Below are 21,011 nucleotides of genomic sequence, written 5' to 3' on the forward strand. Positions count from 1 at the left end.
ACAGGCTTTTTTTTTTTGACTTTTATCTGACTTATAAGAACAGAAAGCTGATGTTCTTTTCTGTATAAATACATATAAAGCAACCATTGTGTCATGGAAAATCCTCAAGGGTTAATTGATTTATGGGTTTGTAATGTTTGTTTTACAGCAAACTCTTGTACTCGTTTCCAGGATGGGGCTTAGCAGTCACAACTCTTGAACAAGTTAGTATTTTTTGTTATCTTTTAGTTTCATATGTAACTGATTGAGAACAGCAGGTGAAATACTGTTTAAAAAGACATCAGTAAAGACGGGATGTATTGTCCTAGGTAATTGTAGTAACCCTCTCTTGACTGAAGGTCTATTATCTGCTCTTCCTCTATTCCTAGTTCTGTTGCATTTGGCATCTTATCTGTTTTGTGTTCATCGTATCTATAGTCTTCACTGAATGATGTCATGAAGTCACAGAATCTTCAAGATGCACATGTATCATGGAGCTTCATGACACTGGTAGTTTTTTGCCAAATTTGTTTTGCTTTGGAGCTTGATAAAATGTAGATTTTTTTTTATTTAGTAAAAGATTTTGTAATGTATTTGCTATAGTTTTTTTTTTTAGATATAAAAGTAAGTTAAAAGTTATCAGTAGCATTGATGACAGCTGGTGGAAATGGTCAGAGTTGTCTAGGGATAAAACTTGCAAAAGCTCTGTTTTTCATAGTCCCAGCTTCTTGAAACAGAATTTTTTAATCTCTTGCAGGCTCCAGCAGTGGATGTTGTTGCTGTTGGCCTTGTATCTGGTCATATCATTGTACATAATATTAAGTTTGATGAAACTCTGATGAAATTTCAACAGGACTGGGGTCCCATCACAGCAATATCTTTTCGTACAGGTAAATCCTAGTGATTTTAGTGAAAATATGTATGAAAACACACTAATGAAACAGGAAAACAGCTTGTGATAAAACATTTTAGAATCAAATTTGTGCTGAGACTTTCAGCTTTCAAAGGCTGAAGGTCATCTAGAAAAGGTAGCAATAAGCGAGATCATGCATTTTCATCATGCTAGCTGTTTTATAGCATTTTCTTGTGTTCTTATTGCATAGAAAGTGACATACAGTATGCTTGAAAAGAAAAGTTTGTTTGCAGTGTGCTAAGAGCTAACCCAGTACACAATTGTGAGAGGTATTGTGATCAGTACGTCCTACTCTGTCCATACTTGCTGCTCAGGAGTGTCTGTCCTCCCAGTGTTAGAATGTTAACAGTTGGGTGAATACTGAACGGCTGTTATGGGGGAATCTTGTATTCACAGCTTTTTCTTGTCTAACAAACATCTCCTAATTATTAAAGCTAGTTACTTTAATGTTGATCCTACCTACAGAGCTGTTGATACTGAATCTAATCTCTCATTTGAATAATCTTGTGAATTTTAACAGAATATAGATTGAGTGCAGACCCTGTTGAGGAGGAATGCTACTGGAGAAAATTGTGGAAAGACTTGTGAGAAGTAGAAAGAGAGCCTTTTTGTGTCAATACTTGTTGTGTTTTCAAGAAAAATCTCTAGCTCTGATTGCTGAATTTAGAGATTTTATTGTTCTCTGATATGAAAAAGTTGTATTTTTTTAATCACAGTGTTCAGTTTCTTTTCTGATAGACATACTACAATATTTCTGTTAAAACCTATATTATTTCTAGCATCAACTTGAGATTTCTTTTTCCTTATAGACTTTTCTAGCATCAGTCTTAAGATGTGACAAGACAGTAGGGATGAGCTGATTGTCAATAAGCAAACCTTTTGAACTTTTTTTTTTTGAGCAGATGGACACCCAGTAATGGCAGCTGGTAGCCCAGTTGGACACATTGCTTTGTGGGACCTGGAAGAGAAGAAACTGATGTGTCAGATGCAAGATGCCCATTCCACAACAATAGCTGGCATGTCATTTGTCCCTGGAGAGCCGCTTCTTATTACTAATGGTGCTGATAATGCTCTACGGGTGAGTTGCAATCTCTGCTGCTCTCTGAAACCATTACAACAAAACTCAAGTTGCTGGTCTCAGTTGGACTGTAGTTTAAAGATTTGCTGCTGTGTCGTCGTTGCTTCATTTACTCCTTTGTAGTACCTTTGAGGAACAAAGCTTTGGCTCCACATTTCCAGAACCACACTTTATATCCCAGTATTCTCTTAAATCTTGATCCATTTTGATAATGTTTTGCATCATAAGCAGTTGCTGCTGATAAAAGTCCCTGGTGCTGCATGTCCTCTGATGCCACTAGGTTTTGGTGAAAGGGCAGAATGAACAGCAGGAAACAAATAAGGTGATGTGATGGAAGCTCCCAGTTTTAGGGTTAAGGCTGAAAGCCAGTGTGTAAAGTTGGCTGCACCAGCTCCCAGATAAACATGTTCTGCTGACAAGAGGTGCAATTATTGGCAAGGCAGTGTTTATCAACCTGTTTTTTTTCTGTTTATTTTGGGATGCAGGTTTGGATTTTTGATGGGCCTGGTGGTACAGGTCGCATATTGAGAAGCCGAATGGGACACAGCGCACCACCAACAAAAATCAGATATCATGGGCAAAATGGAGAGCAAATTCTTAGTGCAGGTATCAATCTCCATTCTTCTTCAGTCTGGTTTCTTGTTGTGATAAAGAAAATGTGCAGATATAAGTGTCTTTGTTTTATTAATATACTAAGTTATATTTCAGGTGTTGTGTAATGTGTTTATGAAACATGGTAAGTAGCTAACATAAACAGTGTAATTTATTGCTGTTACAAAGTGTTTCACTAGAGTTTTCCTACTCTAGTAGGAAATTAGTGTTTCCCTAGAGTAACATATCAGCATGCTGAAGAGTACTTGAAAACAGAATAGCAAAGGAGCTGCTCTTATCATCCATATTTATATATTTGATGAATAAAAATGTTTTTGTTATCTTCTGAGCAAGTATTAGCTGGTCAGAATGAAACCTGTAACAACTCGAAAAATGTGGTTGTGGCAGGGGAAAAATAAGCAGCATAATGCATTTAGTAACTAATTTTTAGTAAGTACTTTTTCCACTAGTTTGAGCAAGCTTTGTGGCTTGCACTGTCCTTGTAATATATTACAGCTTACTTGTGTCTGTGATAATATATTTTAAAGGTTGCTTTTTACTGAGATATTCATCTAAAAGTAAAAAAAAATGCTTAAGTCACTACTCTTCCTTAGAAACTAGCATATTTAAAAAGACCCCTTAGGAGAGGGAAGTGCTAGAGCAGACCATGTTTTACGACCACTTAGGTGATGGGATGATAGAGACTCACCACCTGGTCTCTAATTACTCTTAAGAAATTAGTTGTCTGTATGGCCTACTTTTGAAAACATTACACTGGCTGTACTAAAATCTCTTGCTGGCCATCCAGCTAGTGACCTGCATTCTTGTAATGAGTTATTGTCTGTATTTCAGCTCACACTAGACAAACCATAATCTTAATCAAGTATTGCTTAACAAATCTTGACATTTCCTTTTTCAGTGGTGAGGGCACAAACACAACCTTTACAATGAAAAGGGTCTTAACCTTTGAGATCTGATGTATCTACAGTGCAGAGAGACTAGTGCTCTGCCCTCCTTTCTGAAACAGTGGTCAAAATTTGTGCAGCAGAAGTGAATTGGTGTTGCCTTTCATGGGCTACTGGTTTCCTTAGAAGAGGCATCTCCTCAAATTAACTTAATAAAATTTCATTAGTGTCATGGACATTACAGAGTCAGAGGAATTTAACACAGAAAAGATGACTGTGGAGAGGGTCAGTCTGATAATGTGTGGGGCAGAGTTGCAGGAATGGGGTGTAGGCCATAGAAAATTAGGCTCCATTAGTTCTGCCACTTAGAGTGTATCTATATTTATTCTTGGACTAGAATTTTTAGTAAATATCTTATTATAGTGTTTGAAGTTGCTTATTGCTTACCTTTGACTCTGCTTGCCCAAACAGCTTATGAGTAAAGTTGATTTTTGCCCTTCACTGGTCTGTGCTAATGCTTTCTTAGGTCAAGATGGAACATTGCAATCTTTTTCAACAGTACATGAGAAGTTCAATAAAAGTTTAGGACGTGGTAAGTATCTCAGTCAAAGTACAAACACGGGTGAAAGGCCAGAAAAGCATTTATGTAAACATCAGTCAGGCCTTATTTTCACTTCAAGTGTTCTATAAAAGCTAATAACCTCAGGTATTCTGCAAACTCAGTCCTTTCTGCAGTAAGTGTATGCTCATATTTGATTATACATTAAAAAAGAGATTTCTGATCCTGGCAGTATATGTTAATTCACTGTGGGAAATACTGTGCATGATTTCTGTATTAAAAATATGTAAAACAGTAGCTGACATTTCAGCATACGTAACTGCAGCTGTTTACCCTGTTTCCATTCTGTTCAATTGACTAAATTGTTAGCCAATTCTTACTTCTTGGCTTGAGTTCCTTTGATTCAGTGTAGAGTTTGACTTAAACACATCTTGCACGTCATGCCATGGGTAAGGAACACTACCATTTGGCTGAGCAAGCATCAGAAAGATTAAAATAACTCTTAGTTTTACCTGTCTGTCCATGTTATATATGTATTTGGACCTGTTTAAAAAGATGCGTAAAAATGAATTTGGGCATAAATTTGAAATTCAAGATTCTTTGTTTACTGAAAGGTCTGAGTGCTGTTTATTGCTTTATATAGTTATGTCTATAGGACCGTGTTTTTAGCTGTGATGGGAGAACCTTTGCCTAGGATTTCAGCACAAGATCATGGAACAAGTGGATTGAGCTGTTAATGTAAAAGGCTGGTGATTTGCTCAGCATTACATGAATTTTAACAGAAACTTAGTGTTCTTAGCTCTACAAATGTAGGGAACAGGGATGTGTTTATTTAAGCCAAATGTTTCTAAATTTAAAAGGATATTTGCATTTTGTTAATAGTCCCTTTTAAATCATTCTCAGTTCTGACAATGAGACTCACGCCCTTAATGTCTATTTTTAAGGTTCAATTAATAAAAAGAAATCAAAAAAGAAAGGCCTTAAGCTGGATACGATGGCACTTCCACCAATTACAGCCTTTGCTTCAGGTGAGTGGTCTTTGACATAGGTTACAAACTAAATGTGAATATATTATCTTCATGTATTAATTTCAATTTTTAACCCTCAAAATGCTATTGTTTTGGAAGCACATGCTATATCTAGATTATTCTGTGGCCTTTCATGAGCTACTGAGTGACAGTTAAAAATTGCGTTTGACTTGGTAAATTATTCCAATATCTCAAAAAGAACATATTATGTTAAAACATCCTTATCTGGCTCTTGGCTTGAAGAGAGAATTTTGCAGCCTGGAATAATACAGTAGATTTTTGGGAGCCAAAATCTACTGTATTATTCCAGGCTGCAGAGCCAGCAGCTAGGTGGAGGATGATCTTCGTCAGCTGAGGAAGTCTTAGTTACACTTACCGTTGATTTTGAGTCCTCAGTACATTTATTTGAGTCATTTTTTAAGGCTGAATTTCAAGTAATCCATTCGTTTGTAATTCAGTATGCAAATAATGCATCTTAACTTCTTTAGGCAGAGTTACATTATCTTTGCTTCATCAAAATGTGCTTCTTTGAATTAATGACCACCTCTTCAGACTTGAAATCTCTTTTGTCAAAAGTGTAGGTATTTTCTTTTCTGAGGATGTTTTATTGTTTCCTATGTTGAAAGATCTGGATTTACAATTTTATGGAGCCATTTGACTTCTGTGGTATATAGACTGTGTACACTCTTGTTGCAAGTATGTGTGTATATTTTTAAGATTTATATTTAAAACTAATTAATTTTGAAATTAATATTAGAGCTGCCTGTGTTTGAAGACTTAAAATCTCCACTTATTTACTTAAGTAAATATGTACTTAAATACTTACTTACTTAAATACATTTTAGAGTTGCTTCTTTGTTCTCTTTGTTCATTTAAGTGAACCAATTTGTATCTTGTTTTAATCTTTGAAGTTCTAAAAATAACTAGTTTCAAGCTCTCAATTTTTTAAAATTTCCAGAAAAAAAAAAATCAAACTTGCTCATTATTTGGATCTCTATATATCATATTTGACCACAAAGTGTGGATACTGAGCTTTTGATAGACAGTTTTCCTGAAAATGCAAAAGAAGTATTTTGCTATATGGAGCAGATGTAGCTCTTAAACCTGACATTATCTGGTGGCTTCTGCTGCTTCAACATCTGAAGAAAAAGTTAAAGACACTCAGCTGGAAATGTGTACAGACTGAGCAGTGTAAACCATTTAAACCTGTTTAAAATGTTTACATTGAAATATGTGTTTCAAACTGTGGAGGTCAAAATAGGCTAAGACACAAAGCGTAACATACAAAACAATGCTTGAGGTTTTGTTTTAACATTTTAGTTACATGCACACATGTACAATTGTTTGCCCAGTGGTACTTTGGAGTGTTAGCCTTTTGAGTGTGCAACAAGAACACTAAATATGAAATGTTCTGTCTAAAGGTACTTTAAAATATCAGGAGAGCTGAAGTTTGACTTTAGAATTACTGTTTCTAAAAGGACTCTGTGTTACCTTGCAGAGGTGGCACATCAGAGTGACTGGGATGGTATTGTTGCCTGCCATCAGGGGTATATAACCTGTACAACCTGGAACTATCAGAAAACCTCCATGGGAGCTCATAAACTGAGGCCAGAAGAATTTAGCAAACACAAACCTATTGACATATATGCAACAGTAAGTTTATTTAGGATAAGATTTCTTCACATTCACGCTGTATGCAATTTTGATTCCTGTTGGTACAGAAATAATGCTTAGAATGAAAAAGCGTGGTCTAGATGTGTTTAGTTGCTTCCAGAGTCCTTTCTGCCAGCTCACCATGTCCAGTGAGCTTGTTTGTAATGCTTACGGTCTTACGAAAAGCTGTTCTTTTTCCCTAAACATTTGGGTTAAATGCACTTACTTTCTGGCTCAGAGAGGTGGTTTGTTGTGACGAACTCTCCGTGTGTTGAGACACGAGGCTTGACTCCATTTCAGAAGGCTGATTTATTATGTAAAATATTATATTAAAATGCTACATTAAGACTATCCTAAAGGAACAGAGTGGTCAGCAGGCTACAACAAGAACAGAACAGAATAACAAAATCCTGTGACTGCTCACAGCTTTGGCACAGGTGGCTGTGATTTGTCATCAATGGAAAACAACCTGCATGCACCAATCACAGATGCACCTGTTGCATTCCACAGCAGCAGACAGTAATTGTTTACATTTCTCTCCTGAGGCTCCTCAGCTTCTCAGGAGAAGAAAAATCCCAGCAAAGGATTTTTCATAATATCATAGCTACAGTGGTTGGTGTTTACCTTTAGTCTGTCACAGCGTTGTAGAGGTGTTTGTATGCCTGTGCTGATTAACTTACTCTGAGAATGCAGATTGCTGAAGATTCTGGGCTTTTTTTGGCAGTATGGGGAAATGTATTTCCAAATTGCAACAAGGATATCACCTCAAAAATACTTGAAAACTTGAGCTGGACACAATGACATTGTGTCAAACACACAGTGAAGGGGATGAAACAAATGTTTGCTGAAGTTTACCAGCTTTTTAAAGGAGGAATTGCTGTGGCACACCTGATTTACTAGGGGTTCATGCAACTCCTGTGTCTTGTGATACATCTTTTTTTTACATTTTGCTGAGTAGTTAGGTGTTAGGTAAATTAAATTGTAAATACCGAGTTTTCTTTTGACTACTAGATTCTTTGGACTGTATCTTTCCAAAGACATCTAGACCATTGTTTCTTTGTTTCTTCCTATTTAAACTCTCTGTGACCTCACCCTAATTTGGGTGGTTATTGATAACATGGGCATTGAACAAGGCATGCAGTTGCCATGCTTACAGTTGGGCTTAAGGACTGAATTTGTGGCAATCTTTATTATTTGACAGTGCTGATAATATTACCTATGGCTTCTAATGGATGTTACTAAGCTAGGATTTCATTATCTTTCACAACCATGCATTGCCATATTTATTACATGTTGACTATTTGCTCATTTTAAGAGCTTCTCCCTCTGCTTTCTTGAGATGCAATTTGTTTGTTTTGTGCAGGTTTCCTCAAAAAACATGTTAGTGTTTTGTATTCACAATATGCTGTGTACTTCTAACAACTTCACTAACTGACAGACACCTAAAGAATGGTTTTCTTAGGTGCTTTGTGTTACTGATTGATTTTTTTTTTTAATTCCCTTGAAAGGCAGTTGACATAACCTCGTGTGGTAACTTCGCTGTAATTGGGATGTCAACTGGACGGGTAGATGTGTATAACATGCAGTCTGGCATTCACAGAGGGCATTATGGCAAAGAAACAGGTAAGAGCTCCTAAAATTCCAACATACTGGCACTTAACAGAACAGTAGTCACCTCGTGTTCTGCCATTATGAAAATTCAGTGTAGGTTCTGAGTTGAATTTAGGATGCATTTCAGTTTTTCTAATTGTGCTGCCCTGTCCTATCTTGCAGTCAGAAACCTGACTTGAAGGACAGGATCTTTTGATAATTTTGACAGCTCTGATGTTAGCATATCCTTGTTTTTTTAAAACAAAATTGTTAGTTACCATGATGATTAGCACTTAAATGAGATGCTCTGGCCTCTGGTCTTTTTGAGATAGTCATATTTCCAGTATTTGGCTTCTTGTTTTATAGGGTTCTGTCTCCTAGATAAATTTTCCCATCTGTTTTGTGCCCCCTGCTTAGAAATGAAAGGAAAATTGAAGTCCTAAGCAAGTTCAGCTCTTTGCATCTGGTGTTATTTTTTATTAACCAGCTGCAAATTTAGGACGTAATGTGACTGTGCCCTGACATTCCCTTTTAGAGTTGAACACATATGTATGTCATACATATATATTTTGTGTATATTTCACATACTCTCTTATATGTTTTTTTGGCACTCATGGTGCCAAAACATGGGGTTTTTTTTGTTTTAGAAACAAGGAAAGAGTCCTGCCTGAGCCCTTAAGACTTACTGGATTTCTAAAAGCCATCTAGCTTAGCAAACATGAAGTGGTCTCTTTATAAAATCATTGATTGATAGTGGGATGAAAGTTCTAATTTTGCTTACTGGCCAGTAGCCCTAGGTATAGATTAAGAAATAAAATTGATACAAAACTAGAGGAGCTATGTGTAGTCTTTACATTGCTGTGTGAAGTAGCTTTGGAAAACTCCCAGACTTTGTGCCTGGACTGAAGTTGTACATTTTGTCTGGAGTGGTAGTTCTTCTTGGAGGCATCCCTTAAGTGATTCCAAAAGTCCCTCAAATCTCACAATCACAAAAAGCTCCCCAAACTGAAAACAGAAATAAGAGCTAACACTCAGCTTCAATTGCACTTCTTACTTGTATTCTAGGTGTTTACTTGAAATCAATTTGGTTTCTGTAGAGATAAAAAAAATCTAATGTTGGAGCATCTTGTCAAGTGGCTTTCAAATTGTCATATACTTGCTGATCATTCATTGTAGTCAGGCAAAGATAAACAAAATAGTGTTTGGCATTCAGCTAAATTTCTGTACTAAGTTTAAATTCTGAAATAATACTCTTTTCTCTTGATTTGCAGCACATGAAGGGGCCATTAGAGGGGTAGCTGTGGATGGATTGAACCAGCTAATAATCACAGCTGGTAGTGAAGGATTGATTAAATTTTGGAAATTCAAAATGAAAGATCTGGTTTATTCCACTGAACTTTCTTCTTCTCCAAGTGGAATTCTGCTTCACAGAGACAGGTAAGAATGTGTACAGTGTTTGGTGAACATACTTATCTAGAATGGCAGCCAGTACTCTTAATTAGAATATATTAGAAATTGTACTTCTAATGCTTTGAAATACAACTGACTAGTAGACAGAGGATGACATGACATTTTATTAGACTGAAAGACTTGTAAGACTTGTTATTTTTAGGATAAAAGATACCTGGAGCAATGTTAGGATGTTTTTATTTTTTTGTCCCTTGAGTATTCCCTTATGTGTGTTGATGTTTCTTGGCAGTGGTATTCTGGGAATTGCCTTTGATGACTTCACTATTAGTGTTTTGGATATAGAAACCAGGAAGATTGTCAGGACATTCTCAGGACATCATGGACGGATTAATGACATGGTAATTGTTAACTTCTTGCCTGTAACAGGTGCCGTACACAGGTACCTAACAGATTTTACAGATGGTGGATTTCTCTGCATGTATTAAATCATTGGGAATTATGTTCACTCTGTGAACAGTAAAGCTGTAGTTCAGCTCCACAGCACTTTTAGTCATGTTAGTTTGGAAATGCAAGGTGGTCAAATTGCCATCTATTTTTTAATGTGCTTTGTGATTTAACTATAACTTTTAACTATAACAATAAGCTGGTTTGGGGGTCAAACAAAACAAAGTACTGGGAATAATGAAAACTGCATTGAGGAGCAAAATTATGCAGAAATCTCAGCTGTGTATATAAAAAAGATGAACAAACCGAAAACAGATCTGAGATTATGCAGCACATTGATAATTCCTTAATTACATCTTATGTAAGTTCATTGTAGTGTTCATTGAAATAGTTTTTAGCTTCAAATTTATTTATAAATGCTACTAAAATAGTATTTACTTGACTTACTCAACTTTTTGGTTAGAAATAGGTTTCCACCATGAACATAAAAGTGGGGACTGAAGCACTTTGACTGACAGTGAGATACATCTTTTGTTTTATGTTTGAGCCTCTTCTTAAAAAGCTTCTGGTTTTGTTCTTTCTTCACTTCCAGTAGTGTTATTGTCAGTTTTGGCTTATGGCCATACCATTTCACCTGGGTTTTAGGGCCTCCTGTGGGGACTGGCTTATTTCTTGTGCCATTAAATTGACTACTTTATTTTAGACTTTCAGTCCTGATGGTCGTTGGCTGATAACTTCATCAATGGACTGTTCCATTAAGACTTGGGACCTTCCCTCTGGATGGTGAGTCAGTTAAAAAACACAGCAGAAGAAATAATCCCCTTTCTGATAAATGGCAGAAAGCTTTCTGGCTTGATTATCTGTCACCAGATGTGACATTCGAAGTTGCACATAACAAAACAATTCTGCCCACTATTTTAATTGTGATCAGTGTGTGTCTTTTTCTGGGTCAGTGTAATGCTGTCCTGAGGATCTGTTGATGACTCCTGGAGTTTCCATGTACTGTGAATGAGTGTGAATTTGTTCTTTGTCTGGAAGCAGCACTGTAATCTAAAGGGCAAGAGATTGTTTAAGGTGAATTGCACTGTGATATGCTGAAGTCTTCATAGGATCAAAGAGTGGTTGGAGTTGGAAGCAAAGATCTAGTCCAACTGTCTTGATGTGGAAAGGAACTTTTCTCACTAGATCAGGTTACTCAGAGCCCTGGCTTCGCCTTGAACACCTCCAGGGCTGGGCCATACACTACTTGTTTATGCAGCCTGTTCCAGTGCCTCAACCACCCTCATCATAAGAAAATTCTGCCCTACATCCAATCTAAACCCATGGCCTTTCAGTTCAAAGCTGCTGCCCCTTGTTCTGTCACCACAGGCCCTGTTAAAAAGTCTCTCTTGAGTCTTCATTGTAAGCTCCCTTTAAGTATTGAGAGGCCACAAGGTTGTCTCTTCCAGAGCCTTCTGTTCTCCAGGGTGAAGAACACCACAGCTCTCTCATTTTCCTTATAGGAAATGTGTTCCAGACCTTGAGTCATTTTCCTGGAGCTGCTCTAATTTCATGTGTCTTGTGCTGGGGGCCCCAGAGTTGGATCAGTACTCCAGTTGATTTTGTAAAAAGAAGCCTGTTTTCACTTACATTCATTTTAACAACACAACAAGGCTTTACATCAGTTATATTTTTCATTTGTTTATACTTGCAACTGCCAAAAATACTCTCTTGTGATCCACCATGAATAGTCTTCTCCCAGAATAAAGTTTGGCTGAGAAGTAGGCAAGTACACACAAGAAGTTCAGGAGCCCAGGAAAAAAGCCAAGCTGAGAAGTAACTTTGCGTTCTGCCAGTGCATTCTTTCAGCAGCGCATCAGATTTTTATTTTTTTTTTAATTTAAGGTAGTGCTGTGCAGTGTGCAGCTCTGGTGGTTGTGCCTGGAACGGAAAGGTTTCAGTTTGGTTGATTATTTTTGTTGACAGAAGTGCATTGCATCTCAACAAACAATTGGCCTGTTCTTGCATGATGAGAGCCACTAGTCCAAAATAGGACAGGATGGATATTAAGTGTCTTCTTTCCAGTATAGATGAGAAGGAAATTAGCACTCTGGTCTTCATCTTTCTAACACTCTTTTCCTTGCAAAGTAATATGCCTACAAAAAAATTGCAGCATTAACTAATATCAGTTTCTTCTGTTTTTCATTTCTTCAATAACATAATACTTTACAATAAGAATCTATTTTTAATATTTTTTAAAGCAGTCTGACAGTAGTTCTCTTTTACATGTAAAAAAACTTAAATATTTTGTCTCTTGTCTCTGAAATTCAGGTCAAGATTAAATCTAGGAAGGTAAATGACAAACCCTGGTTTTAAATGTAATTAGGTTAAATTATTCTTCCAGTGTGTAAAGGCAAGGTTTTTCCATAACTATAGGCAGAGGAGTGTATTGAAAAGGAGGAACAGCTTTTAATAAAATGCTTGATGCTTGCTTTTCCTCTGTGGCTCCATAAATAGAAAAAAACATCTCATGAACTGTGTATTCTAAAGCCTCAGCTTTGATATTGTTCTTATAAAAATATGGAGAACATGTTTCTAGAATCCAACATTACAAAAATTGCCAACTGACTTTAATAAATGGTCTGACATCTATTAATTGAACATCTGTTTTTACTTGGGAGTGGTGCTTAACTGTCCATATGTAATGCAGTGCAAGTCTTTCTAGAGCATGTTTTTAACATAAGGCTTTTTTAAAAGTGGGAAAAAATGATGACTTTGTCTACAGAAAGTTACAAGCAGGAGTCCAGGCATTATGCATATATTTCTTTCTGCTGTGCAGCTTGCATAGACAAATTGAGGAATCAGGGGTATGAGCTGACTGTTCCTGGATGAAGCACGTGAGAAGAAACAGCATAGAAGACCTGTTAAATGTCTATCAACATTTTACTTTCCATTGTCACAGTTTTACAGTTAGGCAGGAAGCATAAAGGTAGATGCCTTCAGCCCCAAGGCAAGATTGATTTAGTCTTTTGTGTAAAAAATACAAGTGTGTCTTATATCCTATAGTAGATTGATCCCTACTTCCCCCAAGCCAGTTATTTTAATCATGATTTAAGTTCAGTAAGTAGAAAAACTTAATTTCTTGTTAAATTTGTTTTGGAGCTCTTTGTGGTTGATTTATTGAACAGAATTTCTCAGTTACAGGTAAGGATTTTCATAAAAAGATGGATTTGAAAGTGAGAGAAAGTATCTAGGGTAAATTTTTCTCGCCATTATGCACCGTGTACAAATTGTAACTGATAGAAGTTTGGGATTTATGAGTTTAGTGTTTATATATTGAAAGTGATGAGTGATTTTTCTCTTACCTGAGATTTGCAGCATCTGTCTAAGAACATGCATAGGGAATAAAATACTGCAGGGGAAAAAGGCTTTTATTTTTGAGATACTCTCTCAAACCATCACAGGAGTGCTCAGTAGCTAAGAAAATACACGCCCACAAGATTTTACGTTTTAAACTTCTGTGTTACATCAATATTTTTCCTATGGTTAGTGAACAGAACAGGGCTGTAGACCTGTAAACAAGAACAAAGTATTCAAACTCTTTGTTGGTTCTTTTTTTTTTCTCCTGGTGAACTAGTTGTCAAATTAAACTTTAACTTAAAATTTAAAGTAACTGAAATTTGTATTTCAGCAACAGACGAGCAATTCTGTCAACCTGGGCTTGAATGGAAGTCTGCTAGACAGTGCATCATCCAGAACTTAAATGTCTCATTGTTAAAATTGTTACATGACAACATTTTACTATAATGTTATTATAGTTGTATTTTAACTTTGTTTTTACATGTTAAAATTTTTTCAGTTTTCTGCAATCATGAAAAAAATTATCAAGGAATGGTTTATCAGGCTGAAGATATGGTAATGCCAAAACTGTTGCAGTTAATCAAACTTCACATTGTACAGTTCATATTTTATTTTAGAAACATTATGTGCTAGTGTTAACCAGGTGTACGTGAAGTATGCGGAGTGGTAATTGTCAGTGAGCAGATGGGGCTAAATGAAAATACAGAATTCATGGCCAGTGCAAGTTTTGTGTTAGGCATAAGGAATTGATTGTTTTGTCTCATATTCTCCAGGTGTAGATGTCTAAGGAGGTGCCAGCTTTATCTGATTTTAGAGCGTTTTATAGAGACAACGGGTTTGTTGCACAGTGCTGTTCACTTGCTTTGTTTATATAATGTATTTGGATTTTTCTGCTACCCTGGTTTGTGTCCATACTTTTTGTGGCCTGTTTGCATTCAGCTGTAATTCAGATGTGTGCAGATAAACAAGTTTTTCTTGCTGACAATTTCTCTGGGTTTTTTTTTTTTCCCTCCTTAGTCTCATAGATTGTTTTTTGGTAGACTCTGCAGCTGTGAGCCTTACTATGTCCCCTACAGGAGATTTTCTGGCTTCAGCACATGTGGATGATCTTGGAATTTATTTGTGGTGAGTATGTAATCTGTTTCTACTTAAAATTTAGGATGGGACAGAGTTCTTTTAATCACCTTTATTGCAAATAGAGAATTGCCCTGTGAAGTACCATCTCCAGTGTTTTGTGTTCTCTGGTTCTAATTAGGACAGGTGTTCTGTATTGCTCTGATTCCCAAGTGGTGAAATTTCCACTGCTAAATTACTTATTCAGATAGTTTAAATTATCTCTTTTTTCTAAATGTTTCTTGCTTCTAAGAGTTCCCATTATGCCATTCATAAAGTTTTTCCTAGACTCCATTTCCCCCACTGCTTTGAAATGTCTTTGTTCAAACAGTGCTTCTTTCTGAAGTGCTTTTCTTGTCCTGCTGTACAGTGTTGTCTGAGACTTGTGAGCAGTATGTGAAAGTTATGATTTCTCTTTATTTGTGATAAATGAACACAGAAGTAAAATGTGATTTCATTCAGTTTCCTCCTGATACACCTTTAAGCAAATAACTCTTCAGGTACATTTTAACAGTGTGCTACTGAAGTAGCACACTGTTAAAATATCTGGTGTCTTTTTCCTATTTGTTTGACAGATTATTTCAGGTTAGATATGTTGGCTGTAGTTTTGTCTGAGGAGTGTTCAGTTGTCAGGCCTGCCTATGGTTAAGTGAAAGTGCTTCCTTGTGAATAACAACAGATGTCTTTACCTAGAACTAGTTTATATTGACAAAAGAAGCAATTTGCCAGAATTATTTGTGTGCATGTTTCAAACCTGAAGAAAATTTGCCTAGGGTATTACCCTAAAATCCTGTGAAAGCAGATGAGTCATTTATATTTGCATAATGTGTTGTGCATAATGTGTTCTGCCTGGAGAAGGCTCTGGGGAGACCTTAGAGCCCCTTCCAGTGCCTAAGGGGGGTCCAGGAGATCTGGGGAGGGGCTTTCAACAAAGGCCTGGAGTGACAGGAAAAGGGGGAATGGCTTCAAACTGAAGAACACAGATTTAGATTACACATTGGAAAGAAAATGCTTGATTGTGAAGGTGGTGGAAATATTTTTTTTGGCCATCAGGACCAGGGCAGTTATTGCCCCTCTCCTGGGCACTGGTTAGGTCACACTTCAAATTCTGTGTTTAGTTCTGGGCCCCTCACTTGAAGAAGAACATTGAGGTCCTGCAGCTTATGATTATGTTCTTGGCAATAATACTTGAACATAACATTTATATTTCAGATGTTCAGGTGAGTCTATTGCCGCACTTAATTTTCTGCTTATCTGGTAGATGAGGAGAGCTAATCTTGAACAGAGCATGGTGAATAGAGCGTTGCCGTGCTGCAGCAGTATTAGACTGCAGTATAAATTATGTCGAAGTACTTGTTCCCCTTCATCTGGAGATGGCTTTTAAAATGCCTGTCTTATTTTTTCAGGTCAAACCGTTCTTTATATTCACTTGTGTCATTACGGCCCCTTCCTGTGGATTATGAACCATCTTTGGTGACACTCCCCAGCACCTGCCCCATGCAAGGTAACCCTCAGATGAAAGTGTATTTTGTTTTTCCCTTGCAGTTTGCTCCCCTGCTTGCATGCCACAGATTCATTGTGAATATCTTGTTGGCAAGAGAATTGGGTTCAGCTGACCTGGCATGTGCCTGTGCCCAGTGAAAGAAAGGCCTAAGTGGAATTTTTTGCTAAATTAATAGAAGCGATTGTGCGTCAGAAGTCCTCTAGATGGAGATCTTGTCTGCCCAAATTTGGAGTGCCTGCATTTGCATCGCCATCTGGAGAAGCACACCTAGCTGTTGGCCACTAGAACATGACTCATGGTGATGGCTGCTTTAACAAGCACATACTTGCTCTACATACTTAAATTAGGGAGATAGGAATTCATCCCAGAACTTTGAATGTTTTTGTCCTGATTCCATCTGAAAGCTTTAATCCACTTCATGTCTTCAGCAAATGTAAAGTTCCTGTTTAGATGCTAAGGGCTTGTAATGGATTACAATCCTTTGTTGTTTCAGGCTTTTCTATTAGATTAATTGTTTTAGCCAAGTAATATTTTACAAAAAGAAAGGAAAGCAGACATGTTTGGGCAAGATCACACAGGAAACAAAGAGAAAATTGAGTGACTGATATAACTTTTCTTGTGGGACGTTGTGCTTTAATGTTGAGATTTTCTTCATTTTTATGTGCCACTTCAGTCACACCTATGAAGAGGCTGTGATGAGGTAGTGAATATGGTGGAAGGATCTAAGTGCAAGGATTTCACAGCTTTATAATGTAGAACTAAAATGACTGTATATATATTTATTCAGAAAGAGCAACAGATTACTGTCAAAATTTTGTTTTCTTTAATCTGTAAACTGCTTTTATATAACTTCAGTCAAAGTGGAGAAATCTTATCAGTCATTAAAATTTTGTTTGTTAAATTCTACATCTTAGCTATAATATTTAAAGTTATTTAATATTTCATAAGGCTAATACACATTGTTTCTGTAGCTTTTTAGCTCAATGTTATGTTAGCACCTATGTCTATAACAATTACGCATTTGTTATTCAAAAATTGCAAAAAAAGTGTTTGGCTTGATTTTTAAAAAAAATGAATGTGGAGTATGAATGTTTGTAAAGGATATCTATTTCTTCAAGATGTGGATGTGTCAGGAGATGAAGAGCCCTGTGATGAAATGATAGAATATATCTCACCTGAGCAATTGGGAGAGCAGCTGGTGACCCTTTCCTTGTTACCGGAATCAAGGTGGAAAAATCTCCTCAACCTTGATATTATTAAGGTACTGAAACTGTGCAAAAAATAGCATACATCCATATATTTGCCCTATTTCTATGAAACGCATTACCTATTCATGAAGCTTGATCCTGCTTTTCAGGTGTTTTTCAAGATTTTGCATTAGAAGTCTATGTGCTGCCTTTCACAGTTCCTGGGATTTGGGAGAGGGGCTGTTTTTCAGCTGAATAGTAGCTTCATAATTAGTGGTTAAAGGATTTTACTTGTTTATTTACTTTCCAGTTAGTCTTTAGGGTTTTCACAGTATTTTAAGAAGGAAACTCTTGACAAACAAAATATTCCCACATGCTCTTACTATGATGATAATGATTTTAATTCAAATATCTAATTAACAGAAAAAAAATAAACCAAGAGAGCCACCAAAAGTTCCAAAGTCAGCACCTTTCTTCATCCCAACACTTCCTGGTCTTATACCCCGATACATTCTACCAGAGGAGGAAAATGATACACAGGTAAAAACAAGAATCAATGTAATTGTGTTTATATAGTGTATTTTAAAATAAATCTCAAGTGCTTTTTAGTGTTGGGTTAAATCACTAGACTTTAAAGAACTAGTTTTAACCCACTGTATTATTGCTTTATTTCTCAAAGTCGTCTTCTCTCAGTAGAAAAATAATGTAATTGAGTTGTAAAAATGTGTTTGCATATTCACGGACGCATGCTATGCTTTTGTGGTCTAGTCAAAGGTGGTAAACCTTGGGATACTGGCACAAAAATCTGATTTCTACATTCATCTTGAAGAAGCCCTGAGCACCAATGAATGTAAGTTTATGAAATATTTCACTAAAAATGTTGATGCTGCTTTTATTTTGATACATATGTGATTTCTAATGTCAGAATTGTAACAGATGTGAGGAAAAAAATACTCATACTACAGTATAAAAGGCAAAGGAAATTACCTAATACACAGATAGCCAGACTAGATCAAAGATCCATTGGTACTGCAGCTTGTCTGCAGCATGGAAGCCAATTCTGGCTAAAACCTTTATGGAGAAAGAAGGTTGTGTTCCTAAGATCGTTAATCTTTTCGAAAACTGTGATGATATCACCCAGAAAAGGTGCTATGCATTATTTCTGGGGAAAGGAAGGGAAGAAGAAGGGGATTGATTTGGAATAGTCCTAATGGAATAGTCTGGTGATTCACTGAAATATGAAGAGCATAATGTGTCTAGCAAGTTCTCCTTTCAAGGGTTTCTTCACAAGGCAGTGAACTTACAGTGTTAATTCATTGCCCTATAATTTAAACCTTAACAATAAATAAATTATATAAAAATAAGGTGTTGGATTTCTTTGAACATTGGGTTTATTTTAAAATTTAATCTCTTATTAAACAACCTGTGGAATGCACCAGCTGTTTTTCATGTTTATCTTGTGATGCTACAGAATCTTTGAAACTCAGATTTTTTTAAATGATTCTAATATAGCTGACTTGGAAATGTAAATGGACAGTAGCTTGTCCACAAAGCAGTTCTGCTGGGAATTCTCCTACCCCTGATTAAACTCTCTTGAGATGACCAGCTTACTCAAGCATGCTTAAAACATTTTGTGTACAGAACTTCATTATCTGTCATAAATGAGGTGTGTTCTTGTGCCTCACTTTGAGTATTGCGATTGATAGTGTTCTATTGAGGTGCTTCAGAGCCTCTCAGAAGAGGTGAATGCTTAAAAACCTTGTGGAGCTGGCTCTACCAGGGAGCAAGTGCACTCTGATGTACTTGGACGTGTGCCTCAGGCCACCTCTGCTGTAAGGCAGGTGTGCCCCAGGGTCTGTACCGCACCCACGATCCAGGGAGCCTCGTGATCCTGGCTGCTGATGGGGAGGGAGCATGGCTCTTTGCTGTCTAGATTACAGCCATCTCTTCTAAAAGTGACTGGACCATGCAAATGAAAAGAATCCTGCTGGAAACCATCCTGGTTTACTTTTGGGGTGGAAACAGGGCTTCACACCTCAGGTCAGGACTGTGGAGCATGGCTTGAGCTGCAGCCTTTTCCATGTCGTACGTGTATCAACCTCACAACATGTTCCATGCTTCGTTTGTTTAATGTCATAAAAAAAAGATATTTAATGCATCTGTTTAGTACTGTTTAAATCACTTATATTCAAAACTAGCTAATGATTTTTTTAGGAATCAAATATCAGTTTATACCACCTGAGGAATATTAACCAGTGTCTAATACCATTAGTTACCATGAAGTTGGTCTTCTTAGCAACTGCTTAGCAAAAGAAATATTAATCATATGCATATTAAAAATGTTGTAACTATCAGTTGTATTTTGCAACCAAACATAATTTTGCTTCTTCCTTTTTAAAGCAAATAGGTTGAATCCTCATAGGTCATCAGGTAGGATGGTAGAAGTCCTGAGAAGGAACAATTATGAAGAGGAAGAAAGTTTGTAAATTGCATGTATTTCTACTGTGACAAAGATTTTCCCCTAGCACCCTCCTATTACAAAAGTAATAATTTTGTTAGATGCACCAGAAGGTGTCTAGCTTTGCTTAATGTCAACTAGAGTAAAGACGCCTAGTAAAAGTAGCGCTCTCTATCCTTCAGAGTATATTCATAGTTAACTGCTCAAAATCTCAAGTATGTACATTCTTTCTGCCAAGAGATGTGAAATGACAATGTTTTGTGGTTAATTAGAAATTTTGTTTAACTTAGAAGACAGAAGAGGAGGGAAAATTGAAACAAATACAAAGATGTTACTTGTATTTTTCAATTACAAATAAAGTGCATCTGTACTTTTAGTATGTGGGACAGTAGATTAAAGAGAGGGAGACATTTTGTTGAAAACTAAAAAGTAAGGAAACAGTAAAAACTTGAAATTCATAGTCACTGCTTAAGAATTTTAGAATCAGCCTGTCTTGTGAAGGATCTGTTAGGTTCTGTTTTGCAGATGTTACTGATAATGTGTTCCCCAATGTTCTAACACAGATAAAGCTCCACTTGACTTACTGAAAAGCTTGGGACCATCTAATATTGAGGTAGAACTACGGGGTTTGGCCCCTGAAGGTGGGGGCTCAATGGAGGTGATGCTGAGCTTTCTGAGAATGATTGGGATGATGCTGAACAAGAAGTACAACTTCGAACTCGCTCAGGCATACCTAGCACTATTTTTAAAGGTAAAAATTTTCTTATAAAATTTATGTTAGTCCTATTTAAAATAACGGTTATACAGTAAAAAGGTATAAATTGTCTGCTCGAATTATCTGAATTTATTTTGGTTGAGAATGGTTTTAAAATGTCTAACTGAATGTATTGGATGATTTGGCAACACATTTGGTGACAATCAAGAAAAACTTGCAAAACAAAAGATGTTGTGAAGAGGCCCCGGCCAGACAAATTTTGTTCTTGCATTCCTTACTTAGAATTGGTTTTATTTTTTTTTTTTTTGTAACATTCCTAACTTCTTAGTCGTTGTTAATTGTTAAACTAAGGTATGCTATGTCTTAAATAAGCAAAGAATTTAATACACCATGGTTGGGTGTTGGATTTATCACAAGACTTTGCAAGCCTGACCTACTTTCCATGTCAGTGGACTGCCTTTCTTGTGTTACCTGTTGAGTATCACAACGTTACACTAGAGAGTTAACGAGAGTTAATGAAATTGTCCCAGCATGTGTGTAAGTTA

At 36.6% G+C, this 21,011-nt stretch overlaps 1 protein-coding gene across 1 annotated transcript in view; it reads left to right on the top strand.

Moving 5' to 3' along the window:
- The window catches only part of WDR36 (WD repeat domain 36), a 32,987-nt gene that overhangs the window by 6,773 nt on the left and 5,203 nt on the right, over positions 1–21,011 (top strand). Inside the window, exons 6-22 of the mRNA XM_041399175.1 lie at positions 149–203; positions 737–869; positions 1,795–1,970; positions 2,456–2,576; positions 3,993–4,058; positions 4,970–5,053; positions 6,552–6,706; positions 8,215–8,329; positions 9,568–9,733; positions 9,996–10,104; positions 10,854–10,933; positions 14,507–14,614; positions 16,009–16,106; positions 17,225–17,367; positions 17,717–17,833; positions 18,062–18,143; positions 20,315–20,502. Of these exons, the coding sequence (XP_041255109.1) occupies positions 149–203; positions 737–869; positions 1,795–1,970; positions 2,456–2,576; positions 3,993–4,058; positions 4,970–5,053; positions 6,552–6,706; positions 8,215–8,329; positions 9,568–9,733; positions 9,996–10,104; positions 10,854–10,933; positions 14,507–14,614; positions 16,009–16,106; positions 17,225–17,367; positions 17,717–17,833; positions 18,062–18,143; positions 20,315–20,502 (1,996 nt within the window). The remainder of the gene's footprint in view (positions 1–148; positions 204–736; positions 870–1,794; positions 1,971–2,455; positions 2,577–3,992; positions 4,059–4,969; positions 5,054–6,551; positions 6,707–8,214; positions 8,330–9,567; positions 9,734–9,995; positions 10,105–10,853; positions 10,934–14,506; positions 14,615–16,008; positions 16,107–17,224; positions 17,368–17,716; positions 17,834–18,061; positions 18,144–20,314; positions 20,503–21,011) is intronic.

This window comes from Onychostruthus taczanowskii, unplaced genomic scaffold (genome assembly GCF_017590055.1).
Source record: "Onychostruthus taczanowskii isolate IOZ18803 unplaced genomic scaffold, ASM1759005v1 scaffold158, whole genome shotgun sequence".
Taxonomy (NCBI): Eukaryota; Metazoa; Chordata; class Aves; order Passeriformes; family Passeridae; genus Onychostruthus; species Onychostruthus taczanowskii.